This window comes from Mya arenaria, chromosome 13 (genome assembly GCF_026914265.1).
Source record: "Mya arenaria isolate MELC-2E11 chromosome 13, ASM2691426v1".
Lineage (NCBI taxonomy): Eukaryota > Metazoa > Mollusca > Bivalvia > Myida > Myidae > Mya > Mya arenaria.
In genome coordinates this window covers 37855340-37877323 of record NC_069134.1, presented here as the reverse complement: position 1 = coordinate 37877323, position 21984 = coordinate 37855340, and the positions used below count along the sequence as shown (strand labels likewise).

At 37.5% G+C, this 21984-nt stretch overlaps 2 protein-coding genes across 2 annotated transcripts; one reads left to right on the top strand and one right to left on the bottom strand.

Annotated features, from left to right (window-relative positions):
* Positions 1-1682: 1682 nt before the first annotated feature.
* On the bottom strand, positions 1683-4134 carry LOC128214669 (mitochondrial import inner membrane translocase subunit Tim29-like). Its single transcript, XM_052921257.1, has 2 exons — positions 4000-4134; positions 1683-2308 (listed from the first exon to the last, which is right to left on the bottom strand). The coding sequence occupies exons 1-2, from the start codon at positions 4088-4090 to the stop codon at positions 1752-1754; spliced, it is 648 nt and encodes a 215-aa protein (XP_052777217.1). The 5' UTR covers positions 4091-4134; the 3' UTR covers positions 1683-1751.
* Positions 4097-17569, top strand: LOC128214668 (protein YIPF1-like). The gene is made up of 7 exons (XM_052921256.1): positions 4097-4186; positions 6493-6648; positions 9593-9764; positions 11591-11704; positions 12335-12489; positions 14059-14241; positions 15751-17569. The coding sequence occupies exons 1-7, from the start codon at positions 4184-4186 to the stop codon at positions 16159-16161; spliced, it is 1194 nt and encodes a 397-aa protein (XP_052777216.1). The 5' UTR covers positions 4097-4183; the 3' UTR covers positions 16162-17569.
* Positions 17570-21984: the final 4415 nt, after the last annotated feature.

Here is a 21984-nt window from a genome sequence, read left to right as displayed (position 1 = left end):
ACGGTATAGAAGATATTAGTTTATATCCCAACTTGCCCTTAAACCAGAGACAATGTGCCCTAAATCTTTAACCTAAGTTCCTCAGTCATTCATGGGCCATAATTTGTATTTAGGATGGAATGGTGTTATGTAACCTATTGTAAGTATGTAGATGTCCATCAGAGCTTGGTTCCTTTTGAAAACCAGCTAGATCAGCCCATGCATGACTAGATTATGGCCCTTGAAAGTATAAAAAAATGCTAGTTTAGCCAGGGTTATAGCAGTCTAGGAATAAAGGGAGACAACTTGTTTTTTGATTGTGCAGTTGGTTTTATGTTGTACTCTCCCTTGCCCTTGTTGAACGAGATCAAAATTTCAGTTAAGGGGTTTAGTTGATTTTTAGCTCGATTGACCAAATGCCATTTTTAGGTCTATTGGCCAAAGACCAGAAGTGTCTGTTGTTTGTGCATCCAACTGAACACAATTGCTTGTGAATGTTTGTTCAAATTATGCACCTTAAATTGGGAAATGTTTGAAAATCTTTTTGTCTGCAACCCCTAAGCAGACACTTGCTATTCTGAATAAGGCATCATTTAGAGGTCCGTTACCATGATTGTTCAGATTATGCCCCTGGGGTCAAAACTGGCCCTGCCCCGGGGGCCAAAAGTTTTCTACAGACTTATATAAGAAAAACTTTCAAAATCTTGTTTCAAACCACAAGGCTCATACCTTTGACATTTGTTGTGGAGCATCATATGATGACCTTCTACCAAAACAGTTGAAATTATGCCTCTGAGGCCAAAGCAGGCCCCACCCCTTTTGACATACTTTTTTTTTTTTAAAAAGCTACAGCAATGAAATTTGGACCATGTGTACAATTTTGCAAACGAGCATTAATCTTGTCCTCCGATGACCTTGACTGTGACTTTTTGACATACTTTCTTATTTTTGAAGCTACAGAAATGAAATTAGGACCATGTGTACAGTTTTGCAAACGAGCATTAATGTTGTCCTTTGATGAACTTGACTGTGATCTTTTGACCTACTATTTTTTAAGCTACAGCAATGGAATTTGGACCATGTGTACTGATTTGTAAACAAATATTTATTTTGAACCTAGATGACCTTGTTTGTGACCTCTTGACCTACTTTCTTATTTTTGAAGTTACAGCAATAAAATTTGGACCACATGTACAGTTTTGCAAACAAGTATCAATGTTGTCCTCAAATGACCTTAAATGTGACCTCTTGACCTACTTTCTTAATTTTGAAGCTACAGCAGTGAAATTTTGACCATTTAATTTTTGCCTCAGATGAACTTGACTTGGCACATATTAAAATAGTTCATGCAACTAATCTGCTTACAACATTTTCTGTCCTCAGATGTAACCCAAACACAAAACGTGAACTTTATGTTTGTTGCCTATTACCCATATATGTACATACATTCTCTGGATTGAAAATGACCACAGGAGTCATGCCAGTAGAGCATAGGCCCTCATGAGCCTCTTGTTTCTAAATGCATTCTTGTTCATTCCTCTTAGCAAAACTGATTCCAAACGTCAGTGAAAATGGCTCATTTTCCCAATTAGAACTGCCCTGTCCCAATCCCCAAATGGTTGATAAAAACACTTGAATCAAATAATAAATTAATAATCAAATAATAAATTAATAGACAAAATCATTGCAATATTTTTTTATTTATGATATAATCTGCATAATCAGTGCATTTTGTTTATCATTTTTTTTAAAAACTATGAGATCACAGTTGTTCAATTGTTCATTGTCATATCCCATCGTATCAAGGAATCTTTGTTATAATATTTGAACTCCGTATTGGGCGACCCATCTTCTAACCACTCTTCGGGGTTGATATCATAGTCAACCATACCCTTACTCAAGTTTATCCACCTTCCAAACACACCGACATCCACAATGGTCTTGTGAAACTGTGTCCAATGTGGTCTAACATATTTACAATTTGCTGAATACAATCCAACATCCAAGCCATACTCCCTCTCACACATAAGAGAACAAAAGCCTAAATTGTAGTATTTAAGCCTCTCTTGATTCTTTAGTTTGGAAACACTGTCTATCACCTCTTGACTCTGAGGATTGCGTGTTTTGTCACCAACCATCATCAAGTCTATCATGCTCTGGGTGTGTTTAGCGTTGAACTGAATCTCATCCGGATTGGTTTTGAAGAGTGCAACTGTTGTTCCAAGAATAGAAAGGTATATTCCTGACTTTATTGGACGATCTTTCATATCCTGTACAGTCTCCAAAGCAACTGTTTTATAGTCATCAAGGATACTTTTGAAGTGATTTCCTGAAATATAAAGATATAAACTTGCATACCAGTGAGCAAAATTTCCAGTTAGCTCTATCGCCAGAGGCAACAAAAAAATGACTCAAGCTATAAAAAAAAAATCCTTTAAGATTGCTTTTCTGGTGAAAAAAAAACAGTCTTCTTGATTTATAAAAAAAATGTTGGTTTGATGATAACCTCAACACAGTTTACCGACTTCCGGGTAATTTCTCAAAGGTACATATATATCTTTTCTGATCATTTTTCAGACTGTCAGTGATCAGTTGATACATAGAGATATTGGAAGTTTGGGTGTTTTTGTTGCGTTTTTTTTTCAAATAAACCTGGATTTTGTAGTTACCGAAAAATTTGAAAAAGATGTGAATAAAATCCTGTAACTGACCACAAACAGCATATGCTGCATCAGTTAATTGTAACCACTCCCCCCCCCCCCTGCATCAGTTAATTGTAACCACTCCCCCCCCCCCCCGCCGCCAGGTCAGGGGACTGACAGGGACAAACTGCTGATTAATGCCCCCGCAACCAAGGGACAACCTAGGTAGGTCCAATTTCCCGCTGTTTTGGAAGTGAAAACAACTGCATTCACTGGGCACTGTGGGCCACCTGGAAGGTAAAAACATCGCCCATTTCTAGCTATACCCCCGGACCAGGGGGTGGGGGCGTGGTTTCAATTGATTGGCGCATTAGAGGATAACACAAGACATGATAATTCATTGTAATCAAGGTGTAATGTAAATACTAGTATAAAATCTTAATAGAGTCCCTTTAAATAAGAGTGAGCTTTGTATTGATTAGGGCTGTAACGATACTGTATCGTATCGCATTGTAAAAAATTGTGTGTATCGCGTATCGTTTGATTCATTATTCCGACTGAAGATTTGTATGCTTAAAACACATTTCAAACTTTCAATTTGCATGATCCAGTCAATTTGTTAACTTTCATTTTTAACTGTCAAAACAGCGAAAGCCACTTCAGCCGCATTTTCGCAACCAGCAGGTAGAGCTAGCAAAATACGTTACAACTAGTTATCTTACTTATCTACACCATGTTTATTTTTCAAACTAAAATGAAAAATGAAAGTAAAATTATTAAAAAATGTGCAATTTAATTTTCTTTTTTAAATTGAATGACAAAGATATGAAAAAAAAGGAATCTGCGAACTAGCTGAAGTGGCTTTCGCTGTTTTGACAGTTTTCAGTGGTCTGCCAAGCCAAGGATGGCGGAAGAAAAATTCTATCGGTAGTAAAGAGAAACCCTAGAGAAATGCGCCGGCAAAATATAAGTCCAAAGCTTGGGAGAACTTTGGTTTTGCAAAGTCAGACAATAAACTAGTTATTTGTAAATTGTGTCTGGCCAAATTAAGATATAATAGAAACACTACAAACATGACCATGGATCTTCGCCGATGCCAAATAATAAAAACATAACAATTTACAAAATAGGCAAACATTTAAGTCTTACATATTTTTTCTATATAAACTATTTATATATCGTCATGTATCGTGAATCGCGTAGTCCGTATCGTGATACGCATCGCATCGTGAGTTGAGAGACGATACACAGTCCTAGTATTGATGGACATTTCAAATTATCCGAAATTTGACATATCCGGATAACATCCCGAAACCAAAACACCTCTAGATTACATGACTTGATACTTAGATCGTTTTAATTTCAATGTAAAACTGACCAAGCTTCTTTAGCAAACTTTCTTTCTTCGTTTCTGCCACAGTCTCTGCCGCTTTTTCCGCACATCTCAAAATTTGTGACGACCTTCTCATGCCGATTTTCTCGCAGAGCGTCTGGACAACTTAGAGCAAGCAAGGGAAGTTACTCTTCCGAAAACAATCTGACGTGGAGACGGACAAAACAAAATGGTACTTGCTTTCAATTTATGTACATTTATTGTTTATTTTGCGTTTTATTGAATTGCATATTCATATTGTTTTATATGGGGAAAGAAGAGTTAGGATTTTTGGATGGATATATTGTGTATTTGTGTTGGAAAATACAGTAGTTGAGTAGTTTTAGGGTTATTGACATTTCGGACATCAAACTCTAATGCACCAGTCATTTGTAACCACGGCCCTCCAGATCCAGGAAATAACGGAACCTATGACTTTTGGTCGAGCCAAGCCCGGGTAAAATCCCAGCCCTGGGGGGACGAACTGCTGGTAAAATCCCCGCAAAAAAGCCACTGCACCCCAGGTACAGCCCGTTCCCCGCTATCTTTGGCGTGAAGACAAAACCACCGCATTCACCCAGGACTGCGGGGCCACCTGGAAAGTTAAAACACGGCCCATTTCCCCGGCTATCCCTGGTATACCCACGGATCGGGGGGGGGGGCCATGGTTACAATTGACTGGTGCATAAGCCTTGGGTGTGTTGCTAAAGTTATTTTCTACGGAGCGCTCCTGAACTTAATCTCAATGTAAAGCAATGATAAGTTAGCCGAGACTACTCTGTACGAGTAAAAGTTTGTATAGAGCTCAATAGCCTTCCACAAAATGTTGTTTTTTTTTAATTTGAGTTTTATTCAAACTTTATGGTTGAGATTACCGTATAATAGCACTATTGTAGAGGATTTTACTTAAGCAACTCTCCCCAGGTATGTAAAAAGGTAAGATTGTAGTGTGTGTGCATAAGAACCAGCCTCCCGGTTAGCTCAGTTGGTAAGAGTGCTGTGCTAGTGTTCCATCAGTCGTGGACTAGAGCCCCCCACGGGGCACACTTTTCCTCCCAGGTTAACTCTATTGATAGCAGCAGTAAATGGCACTTGGAGTGCCTCTGTTGGCTTAAATAAAAGGTTGATGTGGGTGTGGACTAGCTGTCAAGTTAGCACAGTTGGTAAGAGTGTCTTGCTAGTGTTCCGGCGGCCTTGGATTCGAGCGCATTTTGGGCACACTTACCCTCCCAGGTTCACTTAAGATTTATTTTAGGTGGATGTGCGTTCATAGTATAACATTCTGTTATAGATGGAAGTACATTCATAGTATGTTGATGTACTTGTTTGGTAATATGCAAATTAGCAAAGCCCGGGCTCTGTGTGGATTGAGAATTAACTGTATATAAAGACCAGTGGACCCCTTCAAGGTCGAGCATGCTTTTCTCTGAAGGGATCTGTTGGCCCTGTTAGGTTTGCATCATTGACAGTCAAGAACATGAAACTCTGTTGAGCTTTTTAGTGGCAAACACATGTACATTTTTTATAAATCTGCTATGAAAATTTGATTTTACCATTTACCATTCCTGGGTTATAAAAAGTACCATCATCGACAAAGCTCCCGAGTGAAACCCAGGACCGTCTGATTCAGGGTTCAATATGCTAACCACTTATAGCAGACATTGCGAAAGGCTTCCAGGGTGTTCCTGAACGAAATCTCATTTTCATAATCTAGATGGTAAATTTGGCTATTTTAGCAGTCACACTCAAATTTTACCAGACACGACTGGTGGGTCAAACATTTGGGCTAAAGCCAGGTTAAAGAAGGACAGGGTGCTGCTAATGTCCACTTAAATGGACATCATAAAGTCTTTTGACCTTTGACTTTTTTAGTACTTGACAAACTGGAGACAGGAATACATTACAATTATCAAAGTGATTAAAAAGTATCCCTAAAGGCTCATTATTGTGGCTGGGTGCTGCAAAAGAGAGAATGTTTTAAGGGAAAGGGCACAGGTTTAGCTAACTCTGCAGAATTGAAAATGAGTTTTATTTCTTTTATTATACACAAGTAGGTGATCAAGCGAAATGAGAGGGTAGACAACTAGTTCTAGAACCTTTGAGTACTCACAATTGAGAACACTCATAAAAGTAACCTTTGCTTTAAATACACTATTCAAGATGAACATTATATGTGGTAACTGGTAGGGTATCACACTTCAAATGATTGTGTTCAGTACAAGAATGCCAATGCAATTCATTATAATTCCAACAATAAAGTTTGAATAAAACTCGATTTTAAAAAAATGTAATTTTTTGTGTAAGGCTGTTGAGCTACATACAAATTTTCAATTCATACTACCGGTATACTGTAGTATACCCCCGGTACTACCGGAGTAGTATTCAGGAAAAAAGTGTCTAGTTAATAACGTTCATTCTTAAGATTTCATATTGATGGCAATGTTTATTTGTTACAACATCAAGTTAAACATAATTAATACTGTATATCCATTGTACTAGAGCACGAAGGATGATCTTAGGTTCCATGATTCTGGGGGTGGTGAAGATGTGATGTTTGAACAGACAGACGGACAGACACACACTTTCTCCAACTTTCCAGATTCGGCTATTGACATTGATAGTGATGAGGAAGGACGAGGGGGCGACAAGTCTCAGGTGAGTGGGTTGTTGCTATTCTTCACTTTACTAATCTATACTATTGTAATACCCATAAGATATAGAAATGAAGCGGCTCCAAAGTTAACACCTTTTCCTTCAAGCTGCACTCTCACAGATTTACTGTTTTGACAACTTTTTTATTTTTTGTCTTGGAATGATCCAATTTTTGGGTAAATATCTGCAAACCAGTGATATAAGATTGCTTAAAAAAAATCAGATGGCAGATAAACATATTTCCGTTCTAAAATTTTATGGCTAAAAGCGTTACTAACGGTTTAAGAAAAATGCATAACACATCAATTTTTAAACTTAAATATGAAATCTGTGATCTGTTTTTATGCCCCCGAAGGTGGGCATATTAAAATCGCACCGTCCGTCCGTCCGTCCGGCTCTGTAACTTTCCCTTGTATGGACAGATTTTAAAATCACTTGCCACATGTGTTCCACATACCAAGACGACGTGTGGCGTGCAAGACTCGTGTCCCTACCTCAAAGGTCAAGGTCACACTTAGTGTTTATTCACAATGGAGTGCTGCATATAAGGACATAGAGTATAGGTTGTCGTGTCCGGGCTGTAACTTTCTCTTGTATGGACAGATTTTAAAATAACTTGCCACATGTGTACCACATACCAAGACGACGTGTCGCGTGCAAGACCCGTGTCCCTACCTCAAAGGTCAAGGTCACACTTAGTGTTTATTCACAATGGAGTGCTGCATATAAGGACATAGAGTACAGGTTGTCTTGTCCGGCTCTGTAACTTTCCCTTGTATGGACAGATTTTAAAATCACTTGCCACATGTGTTCCACATACCAAGACGACGTGTCGCGTGCAAGACCCGTGTCCCTACCTCAAAGGTCAAGGTCACACTTAGTGTTTATTCACAATGGAGTGCTGCATATAAGGACATAGAGTATAGGTTGTCGTGTCCGGGCTGTAACTTTCTCTTGTATGGACAGATTTTAAAATAACTTGCCAGATGTGTTCCACATACCAAGACGACGTGTCGCGTGCAAGACCTGTGTCCCTACCTCAAAGGTCAAGGTCACACTTAGTGTTTATTTACAATGGAGTGCTGCATATAAGGACATAGAGTATAGGTTGTTGTGTCCGGGCTGTAACTTTCCCTTGTATGGACAGATTTTAAAATAACTTGCCAAATGTGTTCCACATACCAAGACGACGTGTCGCGTGCAAAACCCGTGTCCCTACCTCAAAGGTCAAGGTCACACTTAGAGTTTATTTACAATGGAGTGCTGCATATAAGGACATAGAGTATAGGTTGTCGTGTCAGGGCTGTAACTTTCCCTTGTATGGACAAATTTTAAAATAACTTGCCACATGTGTTCCACATACCAAGACGACATGTCGCCTGCAAGACCCGTGTCCCTACCTCAAAGGTCAAGGTCACACTTAGTGTTTATTCACAATGGAGTGCTGCATATAAGGACATAGAGTATAGGTTGTCGTGTCCGGGCTGTAACTTTCTCTTGTATGGACAGATTTTAAAATAACTTGCCACATGTGTTCCACATACCAAGACGACGTGTCGTGTGCAAGACCCGTGTCCCTACCTCAAAGGTCAAGGTCACACTTAGAGTTTATTTACAATGGAGTGCTGCATATAAGGACATAGAGTACAGGTTGTTGTGTCCGGGCTGTAACTTTCCCTTGTATGGACAGATTTTAAAATAACTTGCCACATGTGTTCCACATACCAAGACGACGTGTCGGCTGCAAGACCCGTGTCCCTACCTCAAAGGTCAAGGTCACACTTAGTGTTTATTCACAATGGAGTGCTGCATATAAGGACATAGAGTATAGGTTGTCGTGTCAGGGCTGTAACTTTCCCTTGTATGGACAGATTTTAAAATCACTTGCTACATGTGTTCCACATACGAAGACAACGTGTCGTGTGCAAGACCCATGTCCCTACCTCTAAGGTGAAAGATACACTAAGTGTTTATTCACAAGGGAATTCTGAATATAAGGACATAACAGTGTAGGTTGTCAAGTATGGGTGGTATTTTTTTATGTTCAGAGGCAATTTAAAATAACTTGCCATATGTATTTGACACGTAAAGGCAAGATCAACTTTTCATGTACTGACCTTGTTCGTAGGTCAATGTCACATTCGGGGGCATTCGTCACATACTGTGACAGCTCTTGTTTTTTGTCAGCAGTCTTATATCACTGGTTGCCATGCATTTTCACATAAATTTGCTCGTTCCAAGACAAAACAAAGGGGTGTCCGCCCGGTTAGCTCAGTCGGTAGAGCGTTGGACTGTTAATTGGACAACCCGGGTTCGATTCCCGGGCGGACCAGGTCACTTCTGTTGTGATTGGTTATGAAATCCTTTCTACGACCATTCGCACTGTACCACTGCCCCTGGCATGTACAGAAGCTGGCAGTTCCTTGCAGTAGTGAAGGCACCTAGTACTGGTTCACCGCCCAGGATAGGTGTGCGGTGGTTGAACTGTCACTCTGGGACCCTTCAATGTGCTCACGCAGGGACCCGGAGTATAAACTACTAACACCACCAAAACAAAGAGTTGTGAAAACGTTCAATCTGTGAGAGTGCAGCTTTAAAAAATACAAGTGAATTAGACATGAGTTTATATGTTTGATTTTGCTGTTGTTGATAAATGTTGGGGCAAGTGTGACGTTTACTACTTATTATACAGTCATGGAAATTAGACTTTTGGATGAACAAGCCCGAATTCGTATACTATTGCTTGGCATCAAATTTTTTAACAAGCCCTGCTATATAAAAATCAGAATTTGAGCAAGCCCAGAAGTCATTTTACCAGTGCAGGGCTTGTGTTAAGGTCGATCACCGCTTATAAGCTATAATTGTTTGCATATGTATGTAAAGATAAAAGTTAAATAGCAAAGTTTTCTCATTAAAACATGAAATATTTCCATTTGTTTTTAAACAGCTTCTAAAGGAGGGAGACAAGAAGACCCACTCATTCTGGACATTTGAGTACTACCAGCAGTTCTTCGATGTGGAGACTTGGCAGGTGTTCCGTAGAGTGGTCGGCTCAATGACACCGTTACCAAACAAACGATATCTCGATCACAACATTAGACCCAACCCAGACCTGTATGGTATGTGTTCAATCTTGAGCAGTATTCATAAAACTTTCGAAGTCAAATTCTATCTTAAGTCACTTTCCTAATTTTAGTTTCTCTTTAGTCAGATGAAATAAAAATAAATAAAGAATTTCCAAACACATTATTTTCATTGACGTTTTTGAAAAAAACATACCTTATTGTTTGAAACACTTATTCATTACTTTTGAAGATACACTCTTACTCCCAAATAAGATTTACCACGAGTAATAATATTGTTTTAATATTCCAAAAAGGATGAATAAATGTCGAAAACAATGGTTCTTCTTATGAAGGATACGGAGTTGAATTTGAAAGAAGTGAGCATAATCCACGGTATTTCTACCTCATGAGACTATAGTAGAGGACAGTAAATCTTTAAGCATTCACCAATCATTTAGTATTTTTGCGCTTTCTGCTATTAAATACAAGGTTACAATCTTGTTATCAGTAATCAATATTTTACATCAATGCATTATTTAGTACAAGTAACATGTAAGTAGTTAAAGGTTTATCTGTCAAAATTTATGTTTGTTATACATGTGTATGTATTGAATTTGAATAAGAGTGTCACTTTTATTTGATTATGAAAATTTTAAAAATTTACCTTAAATTAGGAAATGACTTAAGATTCTTTATGAATATGGCCCCAAGAATGTATTTAAAATTGAATTTCTGTTAAGAATTTCAACCACAATGTTTTGTGTTTTTAATAGTGTTTCTTTGCCAGTTGGATCATCAGTGAGATTCTGTTTTTATCATTTAAAAAGCTTCTGGTAAAAATGACTATTCAAGTTCTATTAAGTCATTAAAGTGATACTCATATTTAAAATCAATACTTATACATGTATATAACAAACATAAATTTTCACTGATAAACCTTTAACTACGGTACTTACTAAATAATGCATTTGTGGAAAATATTAATTGCTCATAACAAGATTGTAACCATGTATTAAATAGCTAAAAATGCACAAATATTAAATGATTGGTGTGTGCTAGAAGATTTACAGTGATCAAATATCGTCTCTTAAGGTAGAAATACCGTGTTTTTGCACCTTTCTTTCAAATTGAACACAATTTCCTAATTTATTCATCCTTTTCGATAAATTAAAACAATTGTATTAACTGTGTTTCATCTTATTTGGGAGTAATGGTGCATCTTCAATGATTGAATGCAGTAATATAAACAATACCTATGATTTGATTGGTGTTAAAATTACTGTTGTTTATTCTGCATGGCAAGTGCTGAATATACAGGAAAACGTGATATTTTATGAATTCCAATTAAAGTCTATACTTAAAGGGACTACACACCAGATTGGCCCCAAAAAAAGTTTTTTTCTGTAACGAATCTCAGGACAATTATTTAATAAAATGTTCTACTCGTTATTATCATAATTGTAAAAAAAATACCAAAATGTAAAAAAATAATTGTGTCCGAGATCGGGTTCGAACCGGTGTCGCAAAAATTGCAGTGCAGTGTTGTATCCACTGTGCTACGAAGGCTTACCCTTAACTGTTGGAATATTTAAGCTATATACCTAACTTGGTAATATCACATGATAACATCGACTAGCCAATCATGCATAAGGAATGAATTCTACTTGGTAGACATACCTAGTAATATTTTTTAATAGAAAAATATGTAAAAACTGCGAAAAATAAATTAATTGTAAACTACGTATGTGGGACGTCAGTAAGTTTCAATGCAGTTTACACATCGATACTAAGTTTATGTAAGTTTTTAACAATTTTCTTCTTTTTTTTGCTATTTCATCATACGGAGTGCAGCCCCTTTTATGTAATAAACATTATTTCAGGGCCGTTCTGGATTTGCACGACCCTAGTCTTCACGACGGCTATAGCAGGAAACCTGGCCAACTATCTCGCCTCTGGGGGCAAAGATTACAATTGGCATTATGACTTCCACAAAGGTATATAACAGCATTCGGAGCTCCAGCCACTGATGCACATTGAATGAGCCTTAATGGGGCACTTCCTAGGGCCATTGTTGTTTCTTATTGTGTTTGGGTTGTAACTTGTATTTAGTTTCAATACCTTAGTTTGTTATGAGTACCTTAGCTATTATCTTTACTTTAGTGTCAAAATTATGTATTTTATTTTCAAGAAACTTTATTAACCATATTTTAATTTGCAGAATACAGTCGAAACTCGCTAATCAAATTCATTGTGACCTCAGGAAATATTCCAAGATAATAAACATTCAATGTAACCGAATACATAAAAGTGTATTACTTAACTCAACATCTAGCCAACCAAAAATATTTTCAACATAACCAGAATATACATGGAGATAACAGTGTTCGACATAGCGGGTTTCGACTGCATATGTATATATGTGTATATATATATATATGGCATAACACTTTCTACTTCTTCCTGTGAAATAAAACAGATATTGATAAAGAAATTGTTGAACTGAAGAAAAAGGTATAATATCCACTTAAGATGTGAACTATAATATGGCCCGTGATATCCTTACATCTAATACATTGTATCATGTTTGTAACAGCATAATGGTAACAATATTCTTCCATTTCCAGTGACATTTGCGGCATCTGCCATATTCAGCTACTGGTGGCTGATTCCTGCTGTACTGTATGGCGTTCTGTGGTGGCGAAAATCTGAGGCCGGGCTTACGTTTCTCGAGATGCTGTGTGTATATGGCTACTCCTTGGCTATATATATCCCAATATCAGTAAGTCTATGACTGGGCCGGTATTTAGAAAACATATTTATTTCATTTATTAAAGCTGAACTCTCACAGATGGACCGTTTTGACAACTTTTTTTATTTTTTGCCTTAGAATGAGCCAATTTTTGTGTAAATGTCCAAGAACCAGTGATAAAAGACTGCTGACAAACGATCAGGTTGCAGTTTTTTAATATGGGCATATTAAAATCACACCGTCCGTCCGTCCGTTCGTCCGTCCGTCCGTCCGTCCGACCGACTCAATAACTCAGAATATTATGGACAGATTTTAAAATAACTTGCCACATGTGTTCGGCATACCAAGACGACGTGTCGCGTGCAAGAACCGTTTCCCTACCTCTAAGGTCAAGGTCACACTTAGGTGTTTATTCACAATGGAATGCTGCATATAAGGACATAGAGTATAGGTTGTTGTGTCCGGGCTGTAACATTCCCTTGTATGGACAGATTTTAAAATAACTTGCCACATGTGTTCGGCATACCAAGATGACGTGTCGCTTGCAAGAACCGTGTCCCTACCTCTAAGGTCAAGGTCACACTTAGGTGTTTATTCACAATGGAATGCTGCATATAAGGACATAGAGTATAGGTTGTCGTGTCCGGGCTGTAACTTTCCCTTGTATGGACAGATTTTAAAATAACTTGCCACATGTGTTCGGCATACCGAGACGACGTGTCGCATGACAGACCCGTGTCCCTATCTCTAAGGTCAAGGTCACACTTGGGTGTTTATTCACAATGGAATGCTGCATATATAAGGACATAACAGTGTCGGTTGTCAAGTATGGGTGGTATTTTTTTATGTTTAGAGGCAATTTAAAATAACTTGCCATATGTATTTGACATGTAAAGGCAAGATCAACTTTTCATGTACTGACCTTGTTCATAGGTCAATGTCACAATCGGGGGCATTCGTCACATACTGTGACAGCTATTGTTTGCATTTACGTTCAAAAAATTTTGTTTTATTCTTAAAGTTCATTTGTCTTAAAGCATTAGTAACGCTTTTAGCCACAAAACTTATATTTTCGAAAATAAACTGCGATTCGATATTTTGTCACCCGTCTTATATCACAGGTTTCCAGGTATTTAAGCAAAGATTGGTTCATCCCAAGATAAAAAATAAAAATGTTGTCAAAACGGTCAATCTCCGAGAGTTCAGCTTTAGTCCATTTCCTAATTTAAATTTCTCACTGGTCATAAGATATTATTACATGATAGACTGTGAAAGACTATTTTTATTGACTTAAATTGAAACTCAACCTTTTATGTTACTGTAAACACTCTAAATATCTTTAAATTTTTATTTTTTTTAATTAATACCACGACAATTTTTTATGAATACCTTCAGATGCTTAAGGGAAAATTATTTTTCTTAAAATTGTCTTATTTATATTTTCAGTATTGAATATATATAATCATATATAATCAACATTGCCTCTGGAAGGGGGGTGGGGAAACAGAGACTTAGACCATTGTGACCACTGAAATAACCTAAATGTGGCTGCAATTAAATACAGTGACAGTGTATAAATTATAAAAACTTTTTCTTTAGATTCTGTGGGTTGTCAATATCACTTGGTTCAAGTGGGTTCTTGTGGTGCTTGGAGCTGTGCTATCGGGTGGAGTGCTTGTCCTCACATTTTGGCCTGCAATGAAACATGACACACGAAAGGTGGCTGGAATATTTGTGGGCATCATCTTTATTCTTCACCTGGCACTTGCCGCAGGCTTTGTGGTATGTATGATGATGTCTTGGGTTAACTAAGCAATTACTTCTGGCCATATGTGTAATCAGTGTGTGTATACCACGTGATAAATTTAATGAAGACTTAAAACAAAGATAACTTTTCTTTTTCTTCACCTTTTTAAATGAAACAAGGGCAGTCTATGCCGCTTAAAGAGCCCTGCCTTTGTTTTATTATTGGAGTTCGTTTCGGTGATTGGTTTCCTCAAACCTACTTCCAAAATAATGTTTTGACAGGGCTCCATCAGGCGGTGGTTTTGTGAAAAGGTTTGTCGAAGTGTTTTAAGAAACTGAACTCTCAATCAAACTCTTGTAAAAATTGGAAGGCGGGGCAGCATCAGCAGCATAGACTGGGCTATGTTTCATTTAAAATGTTGAAGAAATAGTAGTCTTCATTCAAAGCAAAATATTGCCTTCGACGTAGCATTTATGAGGTAATTTATCAAGTGGTATACAAACACTTGGAATATTTTAAGACTGAAGACCAGGGGTTAAGGCAGAAACTGCAACTGCATTAAAGCCAGATTTTTCATTTTGACAAATGTTGTTTTGAGCAGGATGTATGTTAATAGAGGAAAAAGTGAATGCTGCTGACCCATAATATTCACTCTGGTCCGACCTGGTTTTTGACCCATGATGACATGTATTCATAGTGGTAACAAATATTAAGCTGAGAAATAGTGATGTTCCGATGATCGATAATAATCAAAAAATTGATTGGGCCTCAAAGTGGTGACAATCGATTGTACTTGGTCATAATCGATCATCGATTCAAGCGTTGTGTTGTTTTTCTTTTTTCCTCTAGTTATTGGTTAATTGTCTCCACTTTTTTTCTTTAAATCATTTATAAATTCCGAAGCGTTCAGTTGTTATAATTAAACAATATGACTGAAAGCAACAACAACACTCGATAGCTTTAACCATACACATGCCCCATAAGCATAGTTAAGGATTACGAGTTATTGTACAAGAATAAAACTACAATTAAAAGTATTGTCAAAAAAGATTGTACCATCGAAAATCGGTTACTTGCGTGGAACTGATTATCGATAGTCAAACTGGAACCGATCCCTACTGAAAAATATTCAGAGTGTCTTGATGATTGGACAGACACTGTTGTATTAATAAAGGAATTAGGAACGAAGATCGGATGAAAGCTGTTTTATTTATTACTCAGAAAAACAACATTTACGCAAAAATGTTAAATACACATGAACAACAGAACAGCATAATCATGGCTTAATTTATGATATTTACTTATTGATATTTATTGTTTATAATTATTATAAGAACAGAATTTTAATGCATTTACTCCTATGTAGTTTGTATTTGTACCAACATTGTTATAACGCTATCAATATTTATATATTTATTCATATTTTAAGCCTGATTAGTTTGTATGCTATTGTAGGCAACTAAGAAATTAATTTTGTAGTGATTTTTCCACACCTTCCAACCCCTCATCTTTCCTTATTGAGCCTTATGTGCTTTATTTTCCAGCTGTATTTCTTCCACATACCACCTGCGGAAGTTACCAATACAACCACAGCCGTGCCATTAACTACAAAATCTGACAAACTACTGCATTCAGGTGTGCTTTCTGACAATAAGCCAGGAAATCCTTCACCCAAGCCTGAAGCATTAACACCTAATAAAGGAAATGCTAATCTTCTGAAGGATGATTCAGGAGGTGTGAATAATAAACCAGATTTAGAAGGTGAAAAACAGAAAATAGAAGGTGAAAAACAGAATTTAAAAGGTGAAAACAGAGAAGATCAAAACAACGTAGAGAATAATGAACAAAGCCTGATTGATTTAAATGAAAATGTTAATAAAAAAGTTAATGATGATGCAAATGATAAACCTGTTCAGCAGTCTGATACCACAAATAATAATCAAGCAAAGGAATGAGAATGGTTTTACAAGTTTGTGAGGACTTTCATAATGACTGATTTTGTGGTTTAAAAAAACTTGAGTGTTAATCTGGATGTAAAATGAATAGTGAATTACAGTATTTTTATTAAGCATATTAATGATTATCCGACAAGAACTGGAGATAGTTGACTATGCATGTAATAGTTGAGTTCATACAATCTGAGTTCTTGAAATTATACTAAAGGCTAAAGCACTTTAGCTTAAGTGTATAATTTTAATCGCGAGGTACTGTTATGTACGATGTTGTCAAGGACAACATTTAATTATTAGCTTTCTGTAGACTTGAATGGTGTTGTAACTTGTCCAAACACTAGTTTTCGAACAGTTAAGTTCCGCCTACTTGCTACCATTCCAATATGGGAGATCATGTATGAAAGATAATAAAAAGAGGAATCAGAAGGATTTCAAATCATTGTTTAAGAAGCATATTATCCATTGTTAGAGAATTGGATAGTTGAATGTATTGGTTGTTTACATATTACTTCAATAAAAAAAATCTAGATTATTTTGGGAGATATGAGGAATGGTATGGTTATAAATAATGAAATCCATTCTTACTACGAATATTTGAGTTTTTGTGTATAGGCAAGGCAAATTATGTATGTACATAGGGGAATTCTATATCACATTTGTTTTATATTTGAAAACCATTTTGTTCATTCTTAAATTCAATCAGGTTCAAGCCCTATGCTGTCATAATAAAACTGACATTTTACGCAATATTGTACAATCATAACATTGTGTTAATTATAAGAATTCACTACAGAGATTGACCAAGTAAATTACTTGCATCATAGAAGGCAGGGGAGCTTTGGGGTTCTTCCCAACAATTCCCCCCTCCCATGATCCGCTCGTGTATAAGGCAGAGGTACCATCATTAAAGCATCACATGCATGGAACATTTAATTGCCTTCCTATGAGGACTAACTCCTTATTTTCTAGCCAAGTTCTGCATAGCAGATAAAATATGGCCAATATTATAATTGCTACATGTTGAGATCATTTTGTGGAGGTTTACCAGTTAATCCATCGTATAATTGAATCATGTTTTTTACAAATATTTCTATCAATAGTAACCTGATTGTTGGATTGACAACTAGCAACTTGTCAATTTTGCGAAGTCTTCAGAATAATGCTGATATTTGAGTTCTACTTGTACCAAACTCTGGAGCCATGAACTGGTGAAGCACCTGAATATCACGTACTAAAATGGAGTGTTTCAGCCTCCTATGTACCAGTGTCAAAAATAAAACAAAATTTACTGGTACATTTCTTTGATTTAGATGTGTTCTTTTTTTCTGTGTTAACTTATTTGTGCATGTATTTATATTTACATGAAGTAAATGACCAGTTGGTTACTCAATAAATATGTGATAAATCTTAAGTTAGTTTTTTTAAATGTTTCCCAAAGTGATGGTCTTAGTGTTTACCCTTATGTGTCCGCATGTAGATTGCTGGAAAAAAATAATATCTGATTTAATAATTTAGAAAACTTCTGAATGAAACATTTTGGAAACAAATACTTTCACATTGCCATTTTGCACTGACGACGTTGAAACGGTGCCCAGACTCATACAGTCGCACCTTACATTTCAAACATAGGTTGTCCGGTTAGTGCACTCGCTTCTCATCCAGGCAACCTGGGTTCGATTCCCACCCTGGGTGCATGTGAGTTTGGTTTGTTTAGACCAAGTGGGTTTTCACCAGGTAGTCCAGTTTTTTCCACAACACAAGACCACAATCGCGCGTAAAATCATGCCAACGAGAGTGATTAATATTATGTTGTAATAACTTGTTTCACAATCGTTGTAAATATGTAGTTTCAAACAGTCATGCTTGAAGCTGCGTTTGAAGTACCACATGGGCATCCACAGTTTAGTCTACTGTTCACTGTCTTGAAGTACCACATGGGCATCCACAGTTTGGTCTGCTGTTCGCTGTCTTGAAGTACCACATGGGCATCCACAGTTTAGTCTACTGTTCGCTGTCTTGAAGTACCACATGGGCATCCACAGTTTGGTCTGCTGTTCGCTGTCTTGAAGTACCACATGGGCATCCACAGTTTGGTCTGCTGTTCGCTGTCTTGAAGTACCACATGGGCATCCACAGTTTGGTCTGCTGTTTGCTGTCTTGAAGTACCACATGGGCATCCACAGTTTAGTCTGCTGTTCGCTGTCTTGAAGTACCATATGGGCATCCAGTTTAGTCTGCTGTTCGCTGTCGATTATACTAGGGGCACATGCATATGCCTCTATTTCAGTTTTCGGCACAGTCTGGCAGTTCACATTTAGCGTTTTTGTCACATGATACTGTAACATCCATTACTGTCAGCCTTTTTTAAATGTACATGAAACTCAATTTGTTCAGATTTTTGGTGGAGTCAACATTGCCACTATTTAATGCTTTAAAACCTTCGAAATGCTTATTCCATTTGCAAAAATACATCATTAATATTTTAAATCTTAATAATCACTCCAGGGATGGATATATACTTCATCAGCTTCATCACAACAAGAGGGCCAAATGGCCCTGAATCGCTCACCTGTCATATATTGCACATTGGTTTGATAAGAAATCTGGATGGTTCAAAGTAGTTAAGGTTTTTTAAAAGTCTGGGTCATTTTTTACCCCAATGCCAAAGTTTGGACAATAAAGGTAGAGGTCCACTTAATGATGTATTATGCCAAATAGCTCTAGTCCTTGTGAATTCGGAGAGAATTTTTTTTTATGCTTCTTTTATATACAAATATTGAAAACCTAAGCCTATGAACACGGGGCGTGGCCAATTTTGACCCCAGGGCTAAAGTTTGAACAATCTTTATAGTGGTCCAATAAACGATGCTTCATACCAAATATCTAAGGCCTTCGCCTTTTGGTTTCGGAGAAGAAGATTTTTTAAGTTCTCATCATATACATATATAAGGAAACCCATGACCGCCCGGGTGGGGCCATTTTTTGACCCCAGGGCCAAAGATTGAACAATATTGGTACAAGTCAACTAGATGATATATCCTGTACTACTTGATTTTACGTGTGTATCTATATATGTATATTTGTTATTAATTGTTGTATGTGGCCCATATTGAAAATTGGTATGTGTACTAAATATGTTATCCAGTTTAAATTAAGACGTTACTTGTCTTTGTGAGTTCGGAGAAGATTTTTTAAGTTTTCACTATAACACATATAGAGAAAACCCATCAGCCCCGGGGTGTGGCCAATTTTGACCCCAGGGCCATAATTTGAACAAATTTTGTAGAGGTCCACTAGACAATGAATCATGCCAAATATCTAAGCTCTAAGCCACGTAAGTTCAGAGGAGATGATTTTTGAAGTTTTCACTATAAACATATAGAGAAAACCCATGACCCCCCGGGGCGGGGCCAATTTTGACCCCAAGGCCATAATTTGAACAATCTTTGTAGAGGTCCACTAGACGATGAATCATGCCAAATATCTAAGCTCTAGTCCAAGTAAGTTCAAAGGAGAAGATTTTTGAAGTTTTAACTATAAACATATAGAAAATACCCTAACCCACCGGGGCGGGGCCAATTTTGACCCCAAGGCCATAATTTGAACAATCTTTGTAAAGGTCCACTAGACGATGAATCATGCCAAATATATAAGCTCTAGTCCAAGTAAGTTAAGAGGAGAAGATTTTTGAAGTTTTAACTATAAACATATCAAGTATACTCATGACCCCCCTGGGCGGGGCCAATTTTGACCCCAAGGCCATAATTTGAACAATCTTTGTAGAAGTCCACTAGACGATGAATCATGCCAAATATCTAAGCTCTAGTCCAAGTAAGTTCAAAGGAGAAGATTTTTGAAGTTTTCACTATAAACATATAGAGAAAACCCATGACTCCCCGGGGCGGGGCCAATTTTGACCCCAAGGCCATAATTTGAACAATCTTTGTAAAGGTCCACTAGACGATGAATCATGCCAAATATCTAAGCTCTAGTCCAAGTAAGTTCAGAGGAGAAGATTTTTTTAAGTTTTAACTATAAACATATAGAGAATACCCATGACCCCCCTGGGGCGGGGCCAATTTTGACCCCAGGGCCATAATTTGAACAAACTTTGTAGATGTCCACTAGACGATGAATCATGCCAAATATCTAAGCTCTAGTCAAAGTAAGTTCAGAGGAGAAGATTTTTGAAGTTTTCACTATAAACATATAGAGAAAACCCATGACCCCCCGGGGCGGGGCCAATTTTGACCCCAAGGCCATAATTTGAACAATCTTTGTAAAGGTCCATTAGACGATGAATCATGCCAAATATATAAGCTCTAGTCCAAGTAAGTTCAGAGGAGAAGTTTTTGAAGTTTTAACTATAAACATATAGAGAATACCCATGACCCCCCCGGGGCGGGGCCAATTTTGACCCCAGGGCCATAATTTGAACAAACTTTGTAGAGGTCCACTAGACGATGAATCATGCCAAATATCTAAGCTCTAGGCCAAGTAAGTTCAGAGGAGAAGATTTTTTAAGTTTTCACTATAAACATATAAAGAAAACCCATGACCCCCCGGGGCGGGGCCAATTTTGACCCCAAGGCCATAATTTGAACAATCTTTGTAAAGGTCCATTAGACGATGAATCATGCCAAATATATAAGCTCTAGTCCAAGTAAGTTCAGAGGAGAAGTTTTTGAAGTTTTAACTATAAACATATAGAGAATACCCATGACCCCCCCGGGGCGGGGCCAATTTTGACCCCAGGGCCATAATTTGAACAAACTTTGTAGAGGTCCACTAGACGATGAATCATGCCAAATATCTAAGCTCTAGGCCAAGTAAGTTCAGAGGAGAAGATTTTTTAAGTTTTCACTATAAACATATAAAGAAAACCCATGACCCCCCGGGGCGGGGCCAATTTTGACCCCAAGGGCAATAATTTGAACAAACTTTGTAGAGGTCCACTAGACGATGAATCATGCCAAATATATAAGCTCTAGTCCAAGTCAGTTAAGAGGAGAAGATTTTTGAAGTTTTAACTATAAACATATAGAGAAAACCCATGACTCCCCGGGGCGGGGCCAATTTTGACCCCAAGGCCATAATTTGAACAATCTTTGTAAAGGTCCACTAGACGATGAATCATGCCAAATATCTAAGCTCTATTCCAAGTAAGTTCAGAGGGGAAGATTTTTTGAAGTTTTAACTATAAACATATAGAGAATACCCATGACCCCCCCGGGGCGGGGCCAATTTTGACCCCAGGGCCATAATTTGAACAAACTTTGTAGATGTCCACTAGACGATGAATCATGCCAAATATCTAAGCTCTAGTCAAAGTAAGTTCAGAGGAGAAGTTTTTGAAGTTTTAACTATAAACATATAGAGAATACCCATGACCCCCCCGGGGCGGGGCCAATTTTGAACCCAGGGCCATAATTTGAACAAACTTTGTAGAGGTCCACTAGACGATGAATCATGCCAAATATCTAAGCTCTAGGCCAAGTAAGTTCAGAGGAGAAGATTTTTTAAGTTTTCACTATAAACATATAAAGAAAACCCATGACCCCCCGGGGCGGGGCCAATTTTGACCCCAAGGGCAATAATTTGAACAAACTTTGTAGAGGTCCACTAGACGATGAATCATGCCAAATATATAAGCTCTAGTCCAAGTCAGTTAAGAGGAGAAGATTTTTGAAGTTTTAACTATAAACATATCAAGTATACTCATGACCCCCCTGGGCGGGGCCAATTTTGACCCCAAGGCCATAATTTGAACAATCTTTGTAGAAGTCCACTAGACGATGAATCATGCCAAATATCTAAGCTCTAGTC

Coding starts and splice junctions, on each gene's coding strand:
- LOC128214669 (XM_052921257.1), bottom strand. CDS start 4,090: ATGAGAAGGTCGTCACAAATTTTGAGATGTGCGGAAAAAGCGGCAGAG. Junction 2,309..3,999: donor AAGTTTGCTAAAGAAGCTTG/GTCAGTTTTACA, acceptor TTTATATTTCAG/GAAATCACTTCAAAAGTATC.
- LOC128214668 (XM_052921256.1), top strand. Junction 12,490..14,058: donor CTATATATATCCCAATATCA/GTAAGTCTATGA, acceptor CTTTTTCTTTAG/ATTCTGTGGGTTGTCAATAT. Junction 14,242..15,750: donor CACTTGCCGCAGGCTTTGTG/GTATGTATGATG, acceptor TTTATTTTCCAG/CTGTATTTCTTCCACATACC.